This window comes from Grampus griseus (genome assembly GCF_964374135.1).
Source record: "Grampus griseus genome assembly, chromosome: 19".
Classification (NCBI taxonomy): Eukaryota; Metazoa; Chordata; class Mammalia; order Artiodactyla; family Delphinidae; genus Grampus; species Grampus griseus.
Genome location: NC_139013.1, coordinates 15,968,025 through 15,992,142, shown reverse-complemented (window position 1 = coordinate 15,992,142; position 24,118 = coordinate 15,968,025). Strand labels below are relative to the sequence as shown.

The following is a 24,118-nucleotide window of genomic DNA, read 5'->3' as shown; positions in this document are numbered from 1 at the left end:
TGTATCTAAGCCAATGCCATGTGTTTTTTTTTTTTTTTATTACAGCAGCACCCCACTCCTGATACTAATTTCTGTATCACTCAAGGTAGGCTATTTGCTATTATAATAAACTTCATCCAAATCTCAATGACTTACAATAAAACAAGTTTACTTCCCATTCATGCTCCATGTCCCTTGTGGGTTGGCATTACAATCACTCAGGGATACAGGATGACTGAGCAACTGCCATCCCAAACATTTCCAGTTTTATGCCAAAGGAGGAGGAAAGCTCTGTAGGATTTCATGTCTGTAATTAAATGCTTGGCCTTAAATGACACATGTTATTTGCTCACAAACCATTGGCCAGAAATTGTTACATGGCACTAGCAGTTCACCAACCCAACAAAGGAAATGGAATTCTAATATGTCCAGGAAACATTTAGAAAATGGCAGTCAGTAATAATTACTGCAGCTAATGTCTCCTACAAGCAGTATTCTTTTATATCATAAAGTTAAAACCATTCCCCAAATCCTCCCATGAGATCTCTCCTAAAGTTCCATTGGCCAGAATTAGGTCCCATGTTCAGATCAAAATCAATCTCTGAAAGTAAAGAAAATTTCCATGACTGGCTTAAGCCAATCAGAATTTGTTCTCCGGGACTGGGGAAGTGTAACCTTCTCTGACCATAGAAGTCATTGAAGACTCCAAAAAAAATCAGGGCTTTGTATGCAGGAGAGATATAGAAGAGGATGCTTATTTGGTGTAACCCACCATGTTTGTCGCAGCATCCACGGTTAGGAAGTATCAGTTGCACCAGGACTGTGGTGAGCACTATGTGAGCTACACGACCTTTAGGCGAGTTGCTGAGACTTGTTAAACCTCACCTCCCCATCTGTAAAATGGGATATTAGAACTTTCCATCACAAACTATGGTGTTATTAAGCTTTCAAGAGATTACTGATGTCAAATTCTTGGAACGGTCCAGGTTTGGATTAACACAGTGGTTAGTTAGTGGGAATGTGGCCAAGTGGCTTCAGTCCCAGGTTCTGGGATCAGTTTCATTTCTAGATCCACCTTTTATTAGAATAATCCATGCCCAGCAACTTCACCTTGTGCCTGGCATACCCAATTATTCCATAAATAAGTATTGTTTACTCATCTTTCAACAGGCACTAAGGATCCAGGCTAAGTCCCTGCCCTCTTGGAGCTTCCACTCTAGTGGGGGATGTATTAATTGGGATAAGTTAGATTATGCTGTGTAACAAAAGAATTCTGGGATCTCAGTGTCTTAACACATTTTTTTTTCTCATCTTACATGTCTACTGTGGGTTGGTGGAGAGCTCTGCTCTACACAGTCCCTTCAAATACCATGGCCAGTGGAGGCTGCACCACCTGCAGCATCATTAGCTGCTATGGAATAAGGAAGGATAGTCAAATGCTTTGACCTGGGAGGGATCTACATTACTTTTGTTTGCAGGCCATTAACCCTGCCAACACCTTGATCTTGGACTTCCAGCCTCCAGAACTGTGAAGAAACAAATTTCCGTTGTTTAAGTCATCCAGTCATTTGTTACGGCTGCATTTATTATGGCAGCCCTAGCAAACTAATACAGTGACTATTTTAAATGGGATGGAGAGAGAAGGGCTCTCTAAAAAAAGTGACATTTGAGCAGACTACGTAAGATGAGCCAGAGGAAGCAAAGTCTGGACTAAGCACACAGCACATGCAAAGGCCTTGAGATGGGTACACACTTGGCAGGTGCCAGTGCACTTCAGCCAAAGACTAGGAACACACTTGTGGTTCAACAAAGTTGGATTTGTTGACTAACTGCAGTGAGGGAAGGTACACACCATAAGAATGGTACAACATTTCAGTAAGAAAGTGTGAGAACAGATTTACAGAATTTGGGCTTGTCTTATGTGATTTGGGGATGAGTTCAAGGAAGTGGAGATTTTCTCTGAATGGGGTGCTGTCAGGAAGTGAGAGTAATTCTATCTTATCTGGAAGGTGAGAAGAATGGGAGAGGGAGATGTTTAGTCTTTTGTGGCTTGGACAGTGTTTCTGTTTGTCTGTGTTCAGACGTGATTATGGAGTGGTCTTGTTTTTGTCTTGGTTCATCACAGTCACAGAGAGACTTTGTGTGATGTTGGCATTCTATGAAATTGTTTATGTTCAGTGACCTAGCTGTGAACTCTAGGCTGGCTCCTAGAAATACCAATACCCCGTTATTTGTGTCAGGTCAGCTCCCAGATACCAAGGGTTGTTTTTCTTTCTCACATATTTTATGGAACTGAAAGCCTCTTCCTGAATTGAAGGTCTGGTCTAATGGCTTTCTCTCTGTGAACCTCAGTTTCCTCATTTTCAAAATAGGGATTTCAATGGTACTGGCTGCACAGCGCTCTTATGAGGATTTGTTGAGATGTTGTATATAAAGCGCTCAGGTGGTGTTATTATTGAGGGATGGGCAATAAGGACCTTGTCCTCCAAATATCAGGGTTCTGTGTTCTGATTGCAGATTACGGCTTCTGATCAGAGATGTACAGACACAGAGGCAGGTCATCATTTTTTCAACACCCACTGGCTAAAGTGGCTTCCCAGAGATTTAAAGGGACAGTTGGGTTTTCTCCCCTTTCCCCCCTATTGGGAGCCAGACATTTAGGGATTAGGACTTTCAAAAACAACTGATACACACACAATATGAGGGGATTTAGAAAGTCATTGCACAAACCCAGAGAAAGATGTGAGCTCAGAAAAGATCTGAGATGACCTTAAGCTTTCACCTCAAGCTGATCCCCAGCACAGACATAGTCTACAACAATAACAACCCCCAACACACCCTGGGAAGGGGGAAAATATGATTTCTAGAGTTACCACTTATAAGATTTAAATGTCCATTTTCAACAGAAAATCACAAGACATAAAGAAACAGGAAAGTAACCCATTCAAAGGAGAACAAACAAACATCCCTGAGGAAGCCCACGCGGCCGACACACTAGACAAAGATGTAAACGGTCATAAAATGCTCAAAAAGCTAACAAAGACATGGAAAAATACAGCAAAATGATGTATGAACAAAATAAGAATATCAATAAAGAGGTAAAAAATATAAAAAGAAACCAACAAGATATTCTGGAGCTGAAAAATACAATTACTAAAATGAAAAAATTCACTACAGGAGTTCAAAAGCAGATGTGAACAGGCAGAAGACACAATCAATGAACATGAACGCAGGACAATTGAAATTACTGAGTCTGAGGAGCAGAAAGAAAAAAAGGTTGAGAAAAAGTGAGCAGAACCTAAGGGACCTGTGGAACACCATAAAGTGGAACCACATACATATTGTGAGAGTCCCAGAGGGTGATGAGAGAGAGAAAGCCACAGAAAGAACTACATTTGAAGAAATAATGGCTGAAAACCTCCCAAATTTGATGAAAGACACAAATCTACAAATCCAAGAAGCTTACCAAACTCTAATAGGATAAACACAAAAAGATCCACACCAAGACACATTATAATGAAACTGCTGAAAGCCAAAGACAAAAAGACAATCTTGGGGCTTCCCTGGTGGCGCAGTGGTTGAGAGTCCGCCTGCCGATGCAGGGGACGCAGGTTCGTGCTCCGGTCCGGGAAGATCCCACATGCTGCAGAGTGGCTAGGCCCGTGAGCCATGGCTGCTGAGCCTGCACGTCCGGAGCCTGTGCTCCACAACGGGAGAGGCCACAACAGTGAGAGGCCCGCGTACCGCAAAAAAAAAAAAAAAAAAAAAAAAAAAAAAAAAAAAAAAGACAATTTTGAAAGCAGCAAGATAGAGGCGACCTGTCACATAAAGGGATCCTCATTAAGAGTATCAGCTGATTTCTCATCAGAAAACTTGGAAGCCAGAAGGCAATGGGTTGAATTATTCAAAGTGCTAAAAGAAAAAAATTTTCAACCAGGAATTCCATAACTGGCAAAATTGCCCTTCAACAATGAGGGAGAAATGAAAACACATCCAAATAAGCAAAAGCTTAGGGAGTTTGTTACCATTAGACCTACCCTGCAAGAAATGCAAAAGAGAGTCCTTTAGGTTGAAATGAAAGGATGCTGCACAGTAACTTGAAACTGTATGAAGAAATAAAAATCTCCAGTAAAGATAAATACATGGGCAATTATAAAAGCTAGTATTATTGTACTAAAATTCAATTTTAATTTTCTACATGACTTAAAAGAAAAGACATAAAAATAATTATTAACCTTTGTTACTGGGAAAACAATGTATAAAGGTGTAATTTCTGACCTCAATAATAAAAAGGAGGTGATGGAGAGGTATAGGAGCAGCGTTTTTACATGCTATTAAAGTTAATCAGGTATAGGGCTTCCCTGGTGGCACAGTGGTTAAGAATCCGCCTGTCAATGCAGGTGACACAGGTTTGAGCCCTGGTCCGGGAAGATCCCACATGCCATGGAGCAACTAAGCTGATGCACCACAACTACTGAGCCTGCATTCTAGAGCCCACAAGCCACAACTACTGAGTCTGTGTGCCACAACTACTGAAGTCCATGTATCTAGAACCTGTGCTCGGCAACAAGAGAAGCCACTGCAATGAGAAGCCTGCGCACCGCAACAAAGAGTGGTCCCCACTCACCGCAACTACAGAAAGCCTGCAGCAGCAACGAAGACCCAACGCAGCCAAAAATAAATAAATAATTTAAAAAATTATGTTAACCAGGTATAAATTCATATTGAAGTGTTATAGCTTCATGTAATCCCCACGGTAACCACAAAGGAAATAGCCATAAAATATACGCAATAGGAAATGAGAAGGGAATCAAAATATTTCACTACAAAAACATTAACTAAACAAAACAAGGGAGTAATGGGGAAAATGAGGGGCAGAAAAGCTATAAGGCATATAGAAAACAAATAGCAAAATGGCAGAAGTCATGACCAAGGGAGATTTATGCATGAATGGTGATTCAGTGTAAGGAAATCAACCAATGTAATACATCATGTTGATAGAATGAAGGGGGAAAATCATGTGATCATCTCAACTGATACAGAAAAGGCATTTGACAAAATCCAACACTCTTTCATGACAAAAACTCCTGGAAACTAAGAATAGAGGGGAAATTCCTCAACATGATAAAGGGTATTATAAAAAAACAAAACAAAACAAACTCCACTTCTAACATCATTCTCAATGGTTAAAGATTGAATGCTCTCCTCCTCCACGAAAAAGACAAAGATGTCTACTTTCACCACTGCTATTCAACTTTGTACTGGAAGTCCTACCCACAGCAATCAAACAAGAAAAAGAAGTAAAAGGCACCCAAATTGGAAAGGAAGGGGTAAAACTATGCCTAATCTCAGATGACATGATCCTACACATAGGAAATCAAAAAGAATCCACTAATAAGCAAACTTAGCAAAGTTGCAGGGTACAAGATTAACACTGAAAAATCCATTGTGTTGCTATACACCAACACTGAACAATACCAAGAGGAAATTAAGAGAACAATTTCATTTTACAATCACATCCAAAAGAATTAAATACTTAGGAAGAAATCTAACCAAGTAGGTGAAAGACTTGTATGCTGAAGCTACAAAAGATTGCTAACAAAAATTAAAGAATAGCTAAATAAATGGAAAGACATTCTGTGTTCATGAATAGAAAGACTTAAAATTGTTATGATGTCAATACCACCCAAGCAATCTGCAGATTCAACACAGTGCCTACCAAACTTCCAACAGCCTTTTTCAAAGAAATGGAAGCAAATCTTTCATATAGAATTGCACTGGGCCCTGCACAGCCAAAACAATCTTGAAAAAGAAGAATAAAGTTGAAGGACTCACACTTCCCAACTTCAAATTTACTACAAAGCTACAGTAATTAAAACAGTATAGTACTGGCATAAGGGTAGACATATAGACCAATGTAATAGAATAGAAAACCCAGAAATAAACCCTTACATATACAGTCAATTGATTTTTGACAAGGGTGTCAAGATCAATTAGTGGGTAAAGGACAGTCTTTTCAACAGATGGTGATGGAAAAACTGGATAACCACATACAAAAGAATTAAGTTGGACCTTACCTTATACCATATACAAAAAATAACTCAAAATTGATCAAAGACCTAACTTAAGAGCTAAAACTATTAAGGTCTTAGAAGAAAGCACTGGAGAAAATCTTTATGACCCTGGATATGGCAACATTTTCATAGATATGACACCAAAAACACAGGCAACAAAAGAAAAAATAGATAAACTGAGCTTCATCAAATTAAGAACTTTTGTGAATCAAAGGACACTATCAAGAAAGTGAAAAAACAATCGACAGGACAGGAAAAAATATTTGCAAATTATATATCTGACAAGGGATTAATATTCAGAATATAAAAAGAACTACAATTCAACAGCAGAGAACAAAACAACGCAATTCAAAAATGGGCAAACGTTTGAATAGACATTTCTCCAAAGAAGATACACAAATGGCCAAGAAGTAGATGAAAAGATGCTCAATATCATTAGTCATTAGGGAAATGCAAATCAAAACCCTGATGAGATGCCACTTCACACCAACTAGGATGGCTATAATCAAGAAAACAGAAAAAAACAAGTGTTGGTGAGGTGTGAACCCTTGTGCATTGCTGGTGGGAATACAAAAGGTGCATCGATATGGAAAACAATTTGGCAATTCCTCAAGTTTAAAACTAGAACTACAATATGACCTAGTAATTCCTCTCCTAGGTATATATCCAAAAGGATTGAAAACAAGTATCTGTACACCAATGTTCACAGCAGTGTTATTTACAATAACTAAAAGGTGGAAACAACTCAAGGATCTAACAGATAAATGGATACACATAATGTGGTATATACATAAAATGAAATACTATTTCAGCCATAAAAAGGACAGAAATTTTGATTGCTATATATGCTACAATGTGGATGGACCTTGAAAACATGTGTAGTGAAATAAGCCAGACACAGAAGACAAATGTCATATGATTCCACTTAAATGAGGTACCTAGAATAGGCAATTTGATAGAGAAAGAAAGTAGAAAAGAGGTGACCAGGTGCTGGGGGCAGGTGGGAATGGGGAATTATTGTTTAATAAGTAGAGTCTATACTGGGGATGATGAAAAAGATTAGATAGTGGTGATGAGTACACAACCATGTGAATGTAATTACTGCCGCTGAATTGTATACTTGCAAATGGTTAAAATGATTACTATTATGGTATGTATACTTTACCACAACAAAAAAGTGTGTGTGCGGGGGGGGGGGGGGAGGGGGGAGGGGGCGGGGGGGGAATGTGACCTGGTTGAAATTTTATAAAAAGTGGTCAGGGAAGGTGTCACTGCAAAGATGACCTTTAAGTAAAGCCCTAAAGGAGGGGAGGATCAGGTGGCCATCTGAGGGACGGGTGTTCCCGCAGACGAAGTAGTGAGGGCAAGAGGCCTGAAGTGAGAGGGTGAGAGGCACATTCCCAAACGCTGAGTTGGCCAGTTGAGTAAGCCAGGGGGAGAGTGGTGACGTCAGAGAGGGCTCAGGCCACTTCCCAGTATTTTGATTTCTGCTGGGAGGGGGAGACACGGGAAGGTTTTGAGCAGAGGGGCATGATCCAACTTGGGTTTTAACAGGATGCGGTCGAACAAAACATCCCTGGGTACGTAACCCGCCAGCCAGTAACCAGTTTGCGACCTCCGGGGGGACTCCTCAGAAGCTCCCAGAGTTCCCCAGGATGCACTTCCCCTAGCCGCCATCGGAGGACAGCAGAGCCGCGTAGAGCGCCTCGCGTTCCGGGTGCCTGGCCTCGCCCCACCCCGCCCTCGACGCAGGTGGCCCCGCTCCCTACGAATCCTTAGGCGGAAACCGTCCCTAGTCCTGCGCCTCCGCTCGGCCCCTTTAAGAGCCATAGTTTCCGGAGGCCAGACCTGGGGCGATGAACGCCCGGGGGCCAAACCAAAAGTTAGGAATTGTGGGGGGCGGGGAGGCGGAGAAAACTTCCAAAGTAGAATTACAACTTTTCCTGGGCCCCACTCCCCTCGGGCATCCCTAAGGAGGCACACTTGGTTTCCGAAAACTTCGCTTGGTTCTTTATATCGCCTAAGTGTAAAGCGCGCGAGGACCGCATCGCCTCAGTCCAGCCGAACGCGAGGACCCCGAGGTCTACCGGAAAAATCAGGCGCTAAAAGCAAGCTTCGTCCAGCCCAAGGCACGCTTAGACTCGCCCCTCCCCGCAGGGTGTACCTAGGCGGGTCCATCGCCAGGTGGGGAGAGGGGTGTGGGCGGAGAGGGAACAGGTGCGCGGCGGCGCCCGCCTCCCTCAACAGGTGAATCACTCCAGTTGAGTCTCGATTCTCGGTGATTCACACCCCGCGCGGCATGACCTGAGCAGAAGGGGGCCGGACGGGATCCCTAGTCTGCAGGCGCCCTCCCGGCAGGCTGGTCACTTGGTTCCGACCCTCGGGGGCCGGAACGCACCTGGGTCAGCCCACTTCCGGGGAGGGAGGTGGAGGAGCCCCTCCCCGCCGCCCACCCCCTAGCCCTGCCCTGTGTTCTCACCCTGTGTACCTGGGCCGAGCCATTCCCCAGAGCCACGGGGGGTGGAGTGGCTCGGAGATCCACAGCGGGTCAAGCAAGTTTCTCCCCGAAAGCTGGAAGCATGCTCTTCGTCCACGATATGTCCTCTAGTTAAAATCCTAGAACAGGGTGGGCTTGGAATAGGAACAAGGAACGGAAGGAGGAAGGGGAGGAGCAGGCACCCCTCCCAGTCTTGGTGCGCACCGCGCCCCCTACCCTCCGGGTACCTGGGAGGGGACGCTCGGGCCCAACTCGCCCAGACCGGCGAGATGGCGCCTTTGGCCCGCCGGCCCTTCTGGGGGCGGCTGGGCTCCTGCCCGGCCACCCCGGGCTGGGGTACTGTCGTCTTCGTGTGGCTCTTTCTCAGCACCTTGTGCACAGGTACGGAGAGCGGGGTCCCTGGTGCCGCGGAACGGCGGGAGGGCACTGTAGAAGGGCGATGGATGGAGTTCTCCACTGCCCAGGAGGCAGGAGAACTGGGGGAGGGGGAGCACAGAGACTAAGACCTCCTGATCCCCAAGTCTCCGGAGATCCCTTGTGTGCCAGAGAGGAATTCTCTATTCGTGCCTGAGAGCGCTCCCCCGCCCTTGTTCAGAGATAGCAGGAAGTGAAACTCCCGGGATAGCGAATCCGGGAGCGGCAAGGAGAATGGGACCCTTTGTGGGGTAGGGGTGAAGGACCACCGATCACTGGGAAAGGCCGGGATGAGGACTCGGTAGCCCGCCGAGATTTCTAAGTCTTGGGGTAACGGGGAGAAGGCACTTGAGCGTTGGAGTAGAAGATTCCTAGGGGGAGAGATCAAGAAACAGCGCCCAGGCATTGGGTGGGTGCGGTATTGGAAACTCCCCACCCCCCAACCCAACCATGTCCGAAGTATCTGTGCGTAGGAGTCTGGTGGAAGGGACTCAAGGACTTGTTTGGAAACCATCTTCTGCTGGATCTGATGTTTGTTTGGGTGGGGGTATCAGAGGTACTTTACTTTTCAGCAGGCACTTTGGGCGTGTTCATTTGAGATGCTTTTGGGTGGGCTGAGGTGGGAGGCTGGTGGAGACATTACAGGGGGGCTTTAACCATTGTATGCAAAGCAGTCCAAACAACTCCAAAATCCCCCCCTCCAAATTCACAGAACCCGGAGTAACTTGGAACACTTGGTGGTTGTTTTTGAGGGGGGGCCTTGAGCACTGTGGGCTTTGTGGGGGGCCATTTGGGCTTGCCTGCACGGGCCACAGAGAGGCCCTTTCCATGACAGAATGGGCAAGGGAAGAGGGGGCAAGGGCGGTTCCGAGGTCACACTCTGGGAAGAGGGGTGGACAGGATGTTCCAAGAAATCTGGCCAATGTGACCTTGCACCGGCCGCTTCAGCCCCCTGGGTCTGTAAAATGGGCATGATTATCGGAGCTATCTCACCGGTCTTGGGGATTAAGGAACAATGTGTGCCAGGCGCTTTGTAAAACCGTACACTTGTAAATGTCAAGCTGGTGACAAGTAATGTTGCTCCTTCCTGCTGAAGCACCTCCTTGAGCTCACAGCGGTCCCTCTGCTGACTCTCCTTGCCCTCAGCCCCTGCCAGCGCCATACAGGTGACTGTGACAGACCCCTACCACGTGGTGATCCTATTCCAACCCGTGACCCTGCCCTGCTCCTACCAGTCGACCACGACCCCCATGGCGCCCATCGTGATCTGGAAGTACAAGTCTTTCTGCCGGGACCGCCTTGCTGACGCCTTCTCCCCAGCCAGTGTTGACAACCAGCTTAACGCCCAGCTGGCGGCTGGTAATCCGGGCTACAACCCCTACGTGGAGTGCCAGGACAGCGTGCGCACCGTCAGGGTTGTGGCCACCAAACAGGGCAATGCCGTGACCCTGGGAGACTACTACCAGGGCCGGAGGATCACCATCACAGGAAGTACGTGGGGTGGGGAGGGGGGAGGCAGGGGGTGGGCTGGGGCTGGACTGGGTGGTGGTGCTGGCTTCCTCATGCCCAACCTGGAGTCCCCACCTGGAAGTTCGTCAGCGCCAGTGTCTGAAAGGATTGACAGAGGGAGGGATCCTTTCTTCTACCCATCCGTCCATTGCTTTATTTAACAGCAAAGGTTTATTGAGCACCTAACATATACCAGGCACCGTCTGAGGCCTTGGATATACAGCAGTAAACAAAATCATCAAATCCCTTCCCTCCTGGAGCTTGAATTCCAGTGAGGGAGACAAATAAGATAAACACAACACATACTATCAAGTGCTTGAAGATAAAGAAAAGTGGGTAATGGAGAGAGAGGCGGGGTTCTATAATAATACTAGTAGCATCAGCAATAATAAGTAGAATTTATATAAGTAACAACTCTTAAAGAGCCTCCTGTGTGCCGGGCTCTAATCCAGTTTGACATGGATTGACTCATTTAGACCACAATAATTGAGTGGGTAGATTCTGTTATTGTCACTTTACAGAGACCCAGAGAGGTCAAGTGACTTGCACAAGGTCACACAGCTGGTGGGAGTCTAAGTCAGACACTTTGGGTCTAGTCTTCAAGCTAATAACCCCTTTGCTTGCCCAGGGAGTTCAGCAAAGAACTCACTGAGGAGGTAACAGGAGTGAACCAAAGGGGTGAGGGATTTTAATGGAGAAAGCCTACAACTTGCCAGGTGCTTTATGCCCACATTTTACACTCAGGACAGCTGAGGCACAGAGAGATAAAGTAGCTTGTCTTGGTGCACAGCCAGTGAAGGGCTGGAGCTGGGATTTGAATCAGGCAGCACTGAGAACCCTTGTCCTTCACCATAATGCTAGCTGCTGATAGGAGGTGCCTGTTGGAACCGGGTAAAGGGCAGTGGGGAAGCCGTTCATTCATTCATCCATTTATTTGGTATTTATGGGACATCTTCTAAGTGCCAGAAGCTATGGTAACCAGTGCTGGGGCTACAGGGGTGATCAGGGCAGCCAAGATCCCTGTCCTCAAGGAGGTGATGTTCTCGTGGGATGAGACAGGCAACAAACAAGCAGATAAAGAAGGAGTAAGAGAATTTCAGAGAGTCCTGCAAAGTGCTACAAAGAAAACAGACCTGGGTGATATGTGATAATGACTCGGGGCTCACCGCTCAAAACCGCTGCAGATATGATTTGAAGAGGAACTGGGACTGTGCCCTAAAGAATCTAGCCGTCAGAGAGGAGGGTGATGGGCAGCAGTGGGTGAGGGACGAAGGCTCACCTGCTTCAACAAGGATTAGAGTTTCAATCATGGGCATGGGGGCCGAGGAGGGAAGGGGGCATCCCTTTACCAACTCCAAGAGACCAGGCCTTGGAACACAGTCCTCCCCACCCTCTGTCTAGACCATGGGCAGGGACCCAGCATGTCAGTCTTGTTTTGGGGAGGGACTGGCCCTGCTGGCTCTGAATTTCCACGGGCAGCGAGCCCAAAGCCTCCTGCTGTTCTTGTGGATAAACGGCTTCTTGCGGGTTCAACCTGCGTAGGCCCCTACCCCATAATCCAGGGACTTCTCCAGCCTGGACCAGGTTATGACCGGACAGCCCTGTCAGGACAGCTTCAGTCCTGAGAGTGCCCTTGAAGACTGGCTGGAACTGTGCCCCATTTGCTGAGTCCAGAACTCAAGTGACCTTCAGGCTCTATCTGGGGCAGATTCTTCCTGCTCCAGAGGCCCCACAGGCCCAGGTCTTTCAAGTTGCCTTGACCTGGGCCCATGTTTGATATAGGCCATGATTTGTAAACATCCATTGTGTGTATGTCCTTTCAGGAAGCCCAGTAGCCATGGGAGCTTCCTCCATTTCAGCCTTGAGGATGGAGAAAAGCAGAGTTCTCTTTGGAATTCCTAGGGTCACCAACAGCCCAGATTTTAAAAGTGAAAGTCATCCTGGGAAAACCAGAGCAGTGTCCCTCAGCTTGGGAGGGTCCCGCTTCCCCTTCCGTTCTTCCGTCCTTTGGGTGATGTGGGCGCCTGGATTGGGGCCCTGTTTCTACCTCTTCAGGCTGCTTGGGGCCCATGTGCCCCCAACTCAGTAGCACTGGACCTGAGAGCTCATGGGACCCCCTCCTGAGATCACCAGGGCCGCCTCTGCTGTGTGCAGATGAGGAATTAGAGGCCCAGGGAGGTGGAGGAAAGCCCAGCTCCTGTTCCCAAGTGGAGGCCCGGCATTTTCTCCTTGCACCTAAAACAATTAGAGCAATGCCCAGCCCAGGTGATGTCAGGACCAGACATAGACTGGGAACAGGGTGCGCCTTGCAGGAAGGAGGTGGGCCCAGGCCTTAGAACTGATCAAAAGAAGCCGGAAAGTGGTATTTTTCATGGGTTTTGAAAACATTGTGCAGGCCAAACAAAACGCATTGAGACCCAGATCCGGCCCGCAGGAGCCCAGAGTTTAGCTTCTGGCCTAGGAGCTCTTGCTGGCCTAGGGGCTGCCTTCCCGCCCCCCTCCAGCTTTGGGCGGGGCCCTCCTCTTGGGTTCTGGTTTTGGAGAGGCATTTTTAGAGTCTGATTTAAAGATACAAGTGGAAAAAATGATGGGCCAAGAGGGTGTTATGGAGAATCTGGAGGATTTGGGAGAATGTAGGTTAGAGTTTTAGGATAATTCCATGAAAGAACATAGGCAGAGGGACCCAGCACATAGTAAGAGATCAATAACTGGGGGCTGGATACGTGACCACGAAGGAGTGTCTGCGCCCAGGGTCACCCTACCTTTCGGGTCACTTAAACTCTGCACGGTCCCCACCTCTACAACAGAGGCACTTCCTGTCTGCCTTCTATTACTGCTATCACCATCTGATCCTCGATATGTTTAAATTTTTTATTTGTCACTCTTTCCCAGTTAGGATCTGAGCCGTGTAAGGGCAGGGGTTCATACCTGTCCTCTACAGCAGTGGTTCTCAAACGTGTGGGTCTTAGGGCCTCCTTACACTCTTAATTACTGAGGTCCTCAAAGAGCTTTGTTTTTACAGCTAGAAAACTGAGAAGATAAAAAAAATTTTTTATGATGATAATAAACTCTATAGATTAGTATAAATAACATACTTTTATGAAAAAATATACTGAGAAGATAAAAAACTTTTTTAAATGATGATAATAAACTATAGATTAGTATAAATAACATACTTTTATGAAAAAATAACCGTATTTTCCAAATGAAAAACTCTAATGAAAATGTATGGCATTGATTTTATGTTTTTGCACATCTCAGAGTCTGGCTGAATAGAAGCTGGCTTCTCAAAGCTGCTTCTGCGTTCGATGTATTGTGATAACACACACGTGCAGCCTCTGGAAAGCTCCGCACTACACTCATGAGATTAAGTGAAAAAGGCAAATATCTTACGATTATTATGAAAATAACTTTGACCTCAGGGATCCCCTGCAAAGGCCTGGCGGAACCCTGGGTCCCACGGATCCCACTTTGAGAACCGTTGCTCTTCAGTCCACCAGGTGCCTCACTTACTGCCTGGAACATCATCAGATGCATTCAGTAATCGTGTGTCGCATATTGAATGACTATCGGGCGCCTATTCGGATATAGCCACATGCCCAGAGCACTAAGGAAGGTCAGCATGCGGAGGGAAGGGGTTCGTTCCCAGATCCTGGCCAGGCCCCGGAGGACTCAGCAGCGACCAGGACAGACCAGGCTCTGCTTGCCTGGAGCCCGCTTCCTCCTGGAGATGGGATCATGGCCAGTCAGCCCCTAAGCTGGCTGATACAATTAGGCAGTCTGGCAGGGGAGCTGTGCCAGCAGGATGGAACCAGCCCCCCGAGGGTCTGTGAACACAGAGCCAGGCAGAGGGAACAGCAGGAGTGCAGGCTGAGGCAGTTGTGAGCCCAGCACGTGGGGGGACAGTGAGGCGGCCAGTGTGTCTGGAGTCTAGTGAGTGAGGGAGAGTTGGGGGGATGAGGCTGGTGTGGTGACCAGTGGCCGTGTGTCACTGCAAGGGCCTTGTGAGCCAGGGTGAGGCGATTGGAATGGTGTAGATAGACATCGAGAGGAGGTTTTTCTATGGATGTGAGGGCTTCCTTCCGAAGAATGAAGGAGGCTCCGGGTCTTTCGTTCCTTTGGCAGTTGACTGATGCCCAGGTGCTGTGGACTGGGGCGCACGCAGTGGCTGCCCTCGGAACTGTCCTGGGGAAGGGCAGGGGTCCGTGGGGCAAGGTGGTAGGCAGGTCTGAGGGAGCCAGAGCAGCTGGGGAGAAAGGCTGTGGGCCTCTGGGGGTGCTGTCTCTGGCCTGTTCCTACCTCCTGTCCTCCCGGGGGGCCTAAGGTGGAGTTGCCCCGCAGCCCCATCTCACACCCTGTCCTGCCCTGGTGAATGGCTGGAGGGATTTAACTAATTAGGGCCTGAGGAGCAGAGAGGAAACTGGATGTGCGAAACACTTTCTTTTCTGGTGTAATTAACAGGCTCCTTGCCCCGGGCTGCTTCACAGAGCGTCCCCAAGCCCTGGGCCTGACCTGGAAGCGGGGTGCCAATGGTGGCCGGAGGACGAGGGAACTAGTCTAAGAGACTAGTCTAAGTCTCTCCCTCACATCCCCGCCTTCTCATGCCTGCGTGACTCCTGATTCCTGGAATCTGGCCTGTTTATCTTTGCTTCCTTATCCAGGCCCCAGGCCCCTGGGTCTGCACTAGGCTCTGTGGTGGGTCGTGTCTTGGGGAGTCGACTTTTGCTTTGGGACATGCGACAGAGGAAGGCGTAAGTCTGAAGTGTTGGCTCTGGAGTCAGACCGTCCCAGCCCCACCACCGCAGTTTTTGCCACAATTGTACAGCTCATCAGTAATTTCACCAGACCTCTTTCTTTTCTCTACAAGACAGGGAAGGTAACAGCGCCATCTGACAACCTTCTTGAAATTCCCCGCATTAAGTGTTTAGAACCAAGCCTAAAAGGTAGAGCACCCTTGGTATGAGTGATTCAATTTTCACTCGTCTGTCTGCAGCCCCCTTCCCCATGTGCTCATGGCAGGGGCTGCGGGCATCAGGCACCCCTCCCCCGAGGTGCCCTCACGCGTCTCCTCCTGACGCAGATGCTGACCTGACCTTTGAACAGACGGCTTGGGGGGACAGCGGTGTGTACTACTGCTCTGTGGTCTCAGCCCAGGACCTCCAGGGGAACAACGAGGCCTACGCAGAGCTCATCGTCCTCGGTGAGTGGGCTGGGCCCTGAGGGACAGGGTCGGGGGCTTCTTCTGCCACTGCTGTATCTGCTCTCTGCCCTCCGGCTCACTCTCTGGGCTCTGTCGTCTGCTCTGTTCTCCCCTCACAGCACCACCAGTCACTTGGGCTCATTTGTACCCTGCACCCCAGGCAGGGTAGGGACCCCTCGCCCGCCGCAACATTTCAAATAAACCAGAGCCAGAACTAAGAGTGGAGAGAAATGGGGACTCTACCTCTTCCCAGTCTCCGTTTTTAAAAATACAGAAACGGTTAGAGTTGATGGGCAGTGAGCGAGGAGGGTTGATGGCGTATATAATTGAGAGGAGGCTTCTGCCCCACCCCCAGAGCCACCTCTCACCCCGGAGTCCCTTGCCAGAGCACGGGAAGCCGGCCCTCTGCCCTGCTGGGATGGCACTGTGTGGCTTGTGTAGTTATTGCTCCCCTTAAGCTCGGCTGCCTCTACAAGCTCAGGGGGAGGCTGGGGTACCCGCCAGCAGCCTCCGCCCGGCTGTGAGCCCCCACCCCCCCGCCATGTGTGGAAGGGATGCTGCCGTTGGCCAGATGCTCTGTTCTCAGCCGACACATACAGTCTCGCGTGGTGTGTGCTCTATGTGAGATGTTGCCATCATCACATGCATGATGCAAGGTGACGCATGTGTGCACGAGCACAGGATGGGGGAGCACGCCCCAGGGTGCTCAGATCATGCAACAGAGTTCATGTCTGGGTGACAGAATGCATGCACCAGTGACCCAGAGAAATCTGTGTGTTCTTTGGTAAAATGCACAATCTACATCAGCATGTCTCAAGTTTAGTCACAGGACCCACGTAAAAGATTATTGAGGAGCTCAAAGAAATTTTGTTTACGTTTCTGTGGGTTATATTTATAGTTGTTTAACATATTATAAATTGAATCCGGCACACAGTCGATTACCATCAGAGCACATGACATCATCACATGTGATGGAGCCTGTGGAAAGCTCCCCTGCCTGCACCTCTACTGGCGAAGGAGAGTGAGGAGGGCAAACAATGGCTTAGTGTTACCAGGAGAGCGCTGGCGAAGGAGAGTGAGGAGGGCAAACGATGGCTTAGTGTTACCAGGAGAGCGCTGGCGAAGGAGAGTGAGGAGGGCAAACGATGGCTTAGTGTTACCAGGAGAGCGCTGGCGAAGGAGAGTGAGGAGGGCAAACGATGGCTTAGTGTCATCAGGAGAGCGCTGGCGAAGGAGAGTGAGGAGGGCAAACGATGGCTTAGTGTTACCAGGAGAGCGCTGGCGAAGGAGAGTGAGGAGGGCAAACGATGGCTTAGTGTTACCAGGAGAGCGGCTTGGCCTCCCAGACAGGACCACACTTTGAGAACCGCTGGTTTATATGCTAGAACCTTCTCCTGGGGGCATGTGGCATGGGGTGCTGAGCTCTGGATAGAGCTTTGTTGGTGTACAGCCAGGTGTGTCGATGCCCCTGAGATACAGCACTCGCGGGGCACAGAGTGCCGGGCGGCACCTAAACGAGACACTAGCTGTGCCATGAAGCTTGCGTAGGGGACCCCGGTGGGCAGAGAACCAGGGCCATACTGTGACTTTTATGGGTTGTAGGCACTTTCGCCTTCAAGGGCCTCGTCCTCTGGATTAAAAAAACACATTTTATGATTGTGTTGTTATAAAGACAAGTCATTGTTATATATTCAGTATTGTCGTATTTTTTTCTTCAGATTTTAAAATAAAACATTTCTATGGGCCCTAGCATTACTGTGCCTCTTGTGCCTGGTGGAACAGGGACTGCCCCTCTCACCTGGGATGGAACCCTTTGGGGCAATAGGACCTGTGTGTGTGGAAGAGATGGAGTCCCAAACTAAGGTCGATCCTTCAGAACCCATGGGATACATCCTGGAACCCTTCTGGGCAATAGAATCCTCCATGGTGGGAGAGAGTGAGTGAATTACGTGATGGAAATCTTCTGGAAAACAGCACCCACATAGGATGGGGGGATGGGGGAGGAACCACATGCTCGGACCCTGCTAGTCCACCGACCCCACCTCTTCTGCAGGGCATACCTCCACCCTGATGACCCCGGAGCTGGGCTTCAGGGCAGGGGCAGCATAATCTGTCTCTCTTTTGTCCCTCCAGGCAGGACCTCTGGGGTGGCTGAGCTCTTACCCGGTTTTCAGGCGGGGCCCATGGAAGGTAGGGCGGGTGGAGTCCCCCATGTACCACTTACCGCTTCTGTCCGAGTACTCTCCCCCGCCCTAAACGCCGCTCGCTCAGACCCCACTAAAAACGCCGCCTGACTCCGACTCCGGCGCATCTAGTGACCTGGCTCTGGGCCGTGGGGTGGGCTGGGCTGGCTGACGAGGGGCCTGGGGTGTAGGCAGGGGGCTCCTGTGACTGGTGCCTGCAGTGCCCTTCTGGGGGTCGGGATCTGGGCAGCTGGCTCTCTGTCCTCTCTCAAGGCTACAGCCTATCTTGCTCTGGCCGGGTCGCCTTGTGTTCACTGCCTCGTCCAGATGAGCCTGGGGCGAGCTCCCTAACTTTGGGGCCGGCCCGTGTTGTAGAGGAGCGGGCGTCCCTCTGCAGCTGCGCCCCAGCCCCTGGCGCGGAGACTCCAGCGAGAGCTGCAGCTTCCCGGAGAGCTCTGCAGAGGGCCCCTGCCCCACCCTCACTCCGCACTGCCCCCGGTGCCCGCATCCCTGTGCCCTCCCCGGCCTCCCAGCTCAGGGCCGGCTCTTGTCTCTCCGCAGACTGGCTGTTCGTGGTCGTGGTCTGCCTGGCTGCCTTCCTTGTCTTCCTCCTGCTGGGCATCTGCTGGTGTCAGTGTTGCCCCCACACCTGCTGCTGTTACGTCAGGTGCCCCTGCTGCCCCGAAAAGTGCTGCTGCCCAGAGGCCCGTAAGTGTCCCTCGCCCCTCGCCTGTCCGCCCCCGCTTGGCCTCCCTCCTGAGTCCAAGGAGAGGAGGTGGCCGTCTGCCTGCCTCCCGGGACGGTGCCACTCACCGGTCTGGAGGTTTTTGGCCCTGAGGCATGTGGGCCCTCAGATCCGCGACCCGCACTCTGTGCATTGGAAGGCAAAGTCTTAACCACTGGACCACCAGGGAAGTCCCGGTCTGGAGGTTTTAAGGGGAGCAATTTGGGAGAAAGTGGGCCAAGGAGGACCTGCTGTTTTAGATTATCATTTACATACTTCAGCTCTTCACTTATTTTTCACCTTTCATTTATTTTGAGTCTTTGCTTTTGAATGTATAATTTATGCACGTGGTAAAAAAAAAAAAAAAAATTCAAATAGTACAAAACATTATTCACCGGAAAGTAAAACTCCCTTTAAAAACAGATTCTTGGGGGCTTCCCTGGTGGTCCAGTGGTTAAGACTCCACGCTTCCACTGCCGGGGGCACATGTTTGATCCCTGGTTGGGGAACTAACATCCCACATGACACGTGGGGTGGCCAAAAAAAAATAAAAACAAAATGTAAGTGAAAAAGGTGAGAAACCAAACAAGGTTGACAGCCCCAGCAAACTCAAGCATCTTTTAACAACCCACATCCACACAAGCACTCCGGATTTCTCACGGATGCCGTTTAAGGACACATCCAGTGCCTCAGAGTGGGCACCTGCAGGCCTGGGATTAGATGTGGGACCAGAGATGGAGGGAGAAGCAGCAAACAAAACAGGGGTGGAAAGGAAGAGAGAGTCTCCCTCCTCTAGCTGCCCCGTTCCCCTTCCTCAGGGACCTCAGCACTGCCGGTTCCCTTCCAGAGAGCATCTGGGTGAACCAGCACCTCTGCACTCACTTGTTGGGAAGTTCGCATGACTATTTTCATCAACTCTGACATGGAAGTTTACACTGGCTACTTTCTTATATTCAGACATATCTGCTCTTTTGTTCCTTGTATTGAAAGTGGGCCATGAAAGCACACTTCCCTACTAGTTCTTAGTGAGGACACCTCACCTTTTCCTTCATCATTGTCAAGTTCACCGTATCTTTACTTGATGAACAGATGATGTTGGTAGATAGAAATAAATAACTTTACGTGTTAGGAGCACCTAGACTATGGGAGACCAAAAGAGGGACGGACCTGCCCCTCTCCTGGCACCCGCTGATTTCTAGGCCAAGGTGGTGGAAAGAATTACCCATGTAGCTCAGATGGCTGTGTGTTGGCATCCATATATTTAAGGCTTCCACGTGCCATAACTGCAGTGTAACATGGTCCAGGTAAAATCATAGGCAGTCGTTGCAAGCTTGGGCAGGTAGAGGTTTGAGTCCTGGCTGGACACCTTACCTGTTGGGAAGCCCAGTGAATGACCTCCCCTCTCAGCCCCAGTTTCCTCCTCTGTAAAATGGGGCCATGGTAGAGCCCGCTGTACAGGGTGAGTTGGGATCCGGTGAACTGGTGTGTCCCGCATTAACTGCGGGGCTTGGCCTACATAGAGTGTTCCCCGCCCACTGGCTGTTGGACCTTGCTGCTGTCAGCGTTGGTAAATCACAGCCCTGCCACTCACACCACGTGACCTCAGACGAGCAGCTGGTTTCCTTCTCTGCAAGGTCCTGCCGTCACGGGGGCGTCGTGAGCATCAAGGGAGCACTGTGTATGCAGGCCCAGCACGGGGCCGCATCTCAATCCATGCTGGCTAACTTTACGGTCACTGAACTCAGCGGTGGGCAACCTGCTTCATCGTGGCCCTGAAAAAAGAAATCCACTGCTCTCTGGAGGCCCGTGCTGGCCATCCCCTCTCCCTCTCATCATTTTTAGTGAGAGCTTCTTGCTTATTGCTCGGGCAGTGGGTGTTGGTCATTTCACAGGTCGCGTGGAATCCTCAAGGGCTGCAAACAAGTTCGCAGTTACCCCACTAACTAAGGCTGGGACCAGGACTGCAAATGCCAGGCCCAGGGCCCCATTTCCTCCATCCTGAGACCCTGTTACCCCAAAGTGAGGTCCCATTAACTCCCTGCCGGAGGCCCTGTCGTTTCTGTCACAGCCACAGTCCTGCTGAGCTGTCCTGGAGCAGCAGCTCCCACAGTTAATTATAAAAGGGCACATCAGCTGAGCCGCCGAAGGGCTTCTTCAGGGCTGGGTGGGGTGGGGCTGAGCACTGAGCCTTCTGCCTCCCAACTGAATCAGAGGTGAAGGGAGCTTTCTGAGCCCATCTCCCCACTCCATCTTCCTGTTGGAGTCCCAGGGAGGAAGTGACTTGCCCAGGCCCATGACTTTTGCCTCAAAGCAGCCACCAGAACCCAACCTCTTGCCTGGGGAGGAAGGTGGCAGGGAGAGGAGGAGGATTTGCCCTTGAGCTGTCAAGCCTAGAACCAGGCGGGGGTGGGGTGGGTGCGGCCCCCAAGTGGGAAACACTAGAGGAGACGCTTTGCTGCTTCGCTGAGGCAAGTGAACGCTGAGGCTCCCAAGATCCTGCCTCAGACTGAGTCCCATCACCTTTGGCTCTGCAAGACCCTGTGGGGAGGACGGGGCAGGCGTGAGAGGGGAGTAGGCATGGGATTCCCCCTGCAAGATGATCCATTTTTCTAGAGCAAGGGCTCAGCTGCCAAAGGGAATACTTGTTTACCGGCTATAGGGCGCCTCTGCCCCTGTTGCTCTGTAGGAATGCAGGTCCAGGGTGGCCGCATCTTGTGATAAGCTGGCAGGAGAGTTTGATGTAAAACCTTGTCAGATGTTGGCAAACCATCAAACTGTCTAAAACATACTGGCCTACCAGATCGGGGCCGCCAGCTGCCAATATGCACCCCCCCCATCCTGAAACTTCTGTGAGGCATGGCACAGGAGGTGTGGACTCCATGAAGCTGATGTCCCCTAACCTCAGGGACCCTGCAGAAACCAACCAAGCACCTAGGGAAGCTCCTCAGCCTGGGGTGGCGGGAGGTGGGGTGGGAAGAAGGCATGTGGCCCCTGGGGGCCTTCTCATGCTATGCGTGTCCTCCCCAGTGTATGCTGCAGGCAAAGCTGCCACCTCAGGCGTCCCAAGCATCTACGCCCCCAGCACCTATGCCCACCTCTCCCCTGCCAAGACCCCAGCCATGATTCCCATGGGCCCTCTGTACAACGGGTACTCTGGAGACTTCGACAGGAATAGCTCAGGTGAGGTCGGGGGGAGCCAGGAGCAGCTGGGGCAGGGGCCAGGCTGGGTATTTGGCCACTAAGGGGTCTGGGGCTGGAAGGGGGGCTTGGGGGCTGGGAATGCAGGGTTTTCCTCCTGACAGCCAGTCTCCCCCAGTTGGTGGCCACAGCTCCCAGGTACCCCTGCTTCGTGACACAGACAGCAACGTGACCTCTGGTGAGAACCAATCCTTATGAGGTTGGACATGCCTATAGGGGAGGGGGCTGGGTCAGCATCCAACCTCCCGGAACTGATCACCTCCAACTCCTGTCCCCAGAAATCCGTAGTGGCTATAGGATTCAGGCCAACCAGCAGGACGACTCCATGCGGGTCCTGTACTACATGGAGAAGGAGCTGGCCAACTTTGACTCTTCTCGACCTGGTCCCCCAAATGGCCGTGTAGAGCGAGGTGAGGAGCCTTGGGGTCTGAGGGATTCTTGCGGGGGTTGGGGGAAACATGACTCCCTGATACCTGCTCCAAATCCTGGACACAATCCCTCATTCCCTACCATGGCCACAGTGAAGTGTACGATCATCACTAAATAGATGAAAAGCCTAGGGCCCCCTTGAGAGTATATGAGCCAAGTGGGTGACATTGCTGGACCACAGGGCTCCTGACATTAGGTCCTGACCTCCTCCCACCAGTGACACCTTCCTTCCCACAGCCATGAGTGAAGTCACCTCCCTCCATGAGGACGACTGGAGATCCCGGCCTTCCCGGGGCCCTGCCCTCACCCCGATCCGGGATGAGGAGTGGGGTCACCACTCCCCCCGGAGTTCGAGGAGGTGGGAACAAGAGCCCCCCCTGGACCGGCCAGGGAGTGGCTGGGGGGCCGGGCGGCCCCGAGCCCGTTCTGTGGATGCTCTAGATGACCTCGCCCGGCCGGGCTCCGCCGAATCAGGGAGGTCTCCCCCAAGTGGTGGGAGGAGAGGCCGGGCCTGTGCACCCCCCCGAAGCCGCAGCCGTGATGACCTCTACGACCAAGACCAAGACCAAGACGACTCAAGGCACTTCCCACACTCCCGGGATCCCTACTATGATGACTTCAGGTCTAGAGGCCGCCCTCATGCTGACCCTAGGGCCCGCTACCACCCCTCCCGGGACCCTCCAGGTGATGGCTCCAGGTCTGGGGACCCCCAATATGATGGGCAGCTACTAGAAGAGGCCTTGCGGAAAAAGGGGCCAGCGGAGAGAAGGAGACCTTACAGGGAGGAAGAAGAGGAAGGCTACTACCCTCCAGCGCCTCCCCCTTACTCTGAGACTGACTCCCAGGCCTCACGGGAGCGGAGGCTTAAGAAGGTGAGTGAACGGCCCTACCTGGCTCTAAGAGCCTTCCTGGACCCTCTTCTCCTGTCCTCCCCAGCTCACATCCTTCTTTCTTTTTCCCTTGCAGAACTTGGGCCTGAGTCGGGAAAGTTTAGTCGTCTGATCTCAACGTTTTGTATGTAACTTTTGTACTTTTTTTTAAATTTGAGGAATTATTGATATTCTCCTCCTAAGACTAATAAAACTTATGATCACAAGTCCTAAGTCTGGAGGAAAGCGTTTGTTTTGCTGCGCGAGGTGGGGAGCCCGGACAGCTGCTGTGTGTGTCTGCAAAAGGCCGCATGTCCAGTTCTCTCTTGGGACTTGCGTCCCGACCCAGGAGGAAAGGACCAGCTCTGCCTTCTCCGTCTCTCGGCGGCCAGGAATACGTGCCCCACGCTGGCTCCGCCCCGCCCTGCGTGCGCGCCCCCGGACCCGCCCAGACGTGCGCATGCGCCTCGGGCCCCCGCCTTCGCGCACCACAGCGCGGCCGCCGGGGGCGCGCGTGCGCGCTCCTCTCCCCTTCCACCCCATCCACTCTTCCCCCCGCCCCCGACCTACTTTTCTGTCTCCAAACCCCGCCGCCTGCCTTGTTCCCGGCGACCAGAGCCCCTCCTCCGGGTTCCCCGGCGTTCCATCCGGGCCCGCGTTCCACTCGGGCGGCCCGCCGGCGGGTGCCGGGGCGGCGGCCGCGCTGGCGGCGACGGCGACCTCGCGCCCAGCCGACACCCGGGCCCGCGCACCCGCCCTCCATCGGAGACAGACAGCGCGCGCGCTCCCCGGGGGCTGCCCTCCCCCCGCGCGCGTCGGCCCCGGGCTCGCGCCGCCGCCGCCGCCGCGCGCGCGCAGCTCAAGTAAAGGAGGAAAAAAAAGGGGGAAAAAATAGAAAGCGGCGGCGGCGGCTGCAGCAGCGATCCGCCGCCGCACTGGGCCAGGCCGGGCGGCGGACGCGCGAGCCGGCGACCCAGGGGAGAGGCTGCGGCCATCCAGGGCGGGCCGGGTTAAAAAAAGTCGCGGCGGCGGCGGCTACTCA

General features: G+C 51.1%; 1 protein-coding gene and 1 long non-coding RNA gene across 4 annotated transcripts; one reads left to right on the top strand and one right to left on the bottom strand.

Annotated features, from left to right (window-relative positions):
- The first annotated feature begins 8,563 nt into the window (after nt 1-8,563).
- Nucleotides 8,564-23,310, top strand: LSR (lipolysis stimulated lipoprotein receptor). Of its 3 annotated transcripts, XM_082676633.1 has the most exons (10): nt 8,564-8,931; nt 10,111-10,455; nt 15,554-15,673; nt 17,807-17,863; nt 18,418-18,564; nt 21,608-21,760; nt 21,897-21,956; nt 22,057-22,188; nt 22,445-23,079; nt 23,174-23,310. In XM_082676633.1, exons 1-10 carry the CDS (start codon nt 8,820-8,822, stop codon nt 23,207-23,209), a joined length of 1,797 nt encoding a protein of 598 aa, XP_082532759.1. In that variant the 5' UTR covers nt 8,564-8,819; the 3' UTR covers nt 23,210-23,310. The 3 variants fall into 3 exon arrangements, with proteins under 3 accessions (XP_082532759.1, XP_082532760.1, XP_082532761.1); XM_082676634.1 differs by lacking the exon at nt 17,807-17,863; XM_082676635.1 differs by lacking the exons at nt 17,807-17,863; nt 18,418-18,564.
- Nucleotides 18,663-23,871, bottom strand: LOC309836537. Its single transcript, XR_014298165.1, has 3 exons — nt 23,647-23,871; nt 21,231-21,302; nt 18,663-20,352 (listed from the first exon to the last, which is right to left on the bottom strand). It is a non-coding gene; the product is annotated as an uncharacterized lncRNA (long non-coding RNA).
- Nucleotides 23,872-24,118: the final 247 nt, after the last annotated feature.

Bases quoted from the DNA above. Each gene is read 5' to 3' on its own strand.
- LSR (XM_082676633.1), top strand. From the start codon at position 8,820: ATGGCGCCTTTGGCCCGCCGGCCCTTCTGGGGGCGGCTGGGCTCCTGC. The intron at 8,932-10,110 runs GTACGGAGAGCG...CCTTGCCCTCAG, and splicing joins TCTCAGCACCTTGTGCACAG to CCCCTGCCAGCGCCATACAG. The intron at 21,957-22,056 runs GTGAGAACCAAT...TCCTGTCCCCAG, and splicing joins AGACAGCAACGTGACCTCTG to AAATCCGTAGTGGCTATAGG.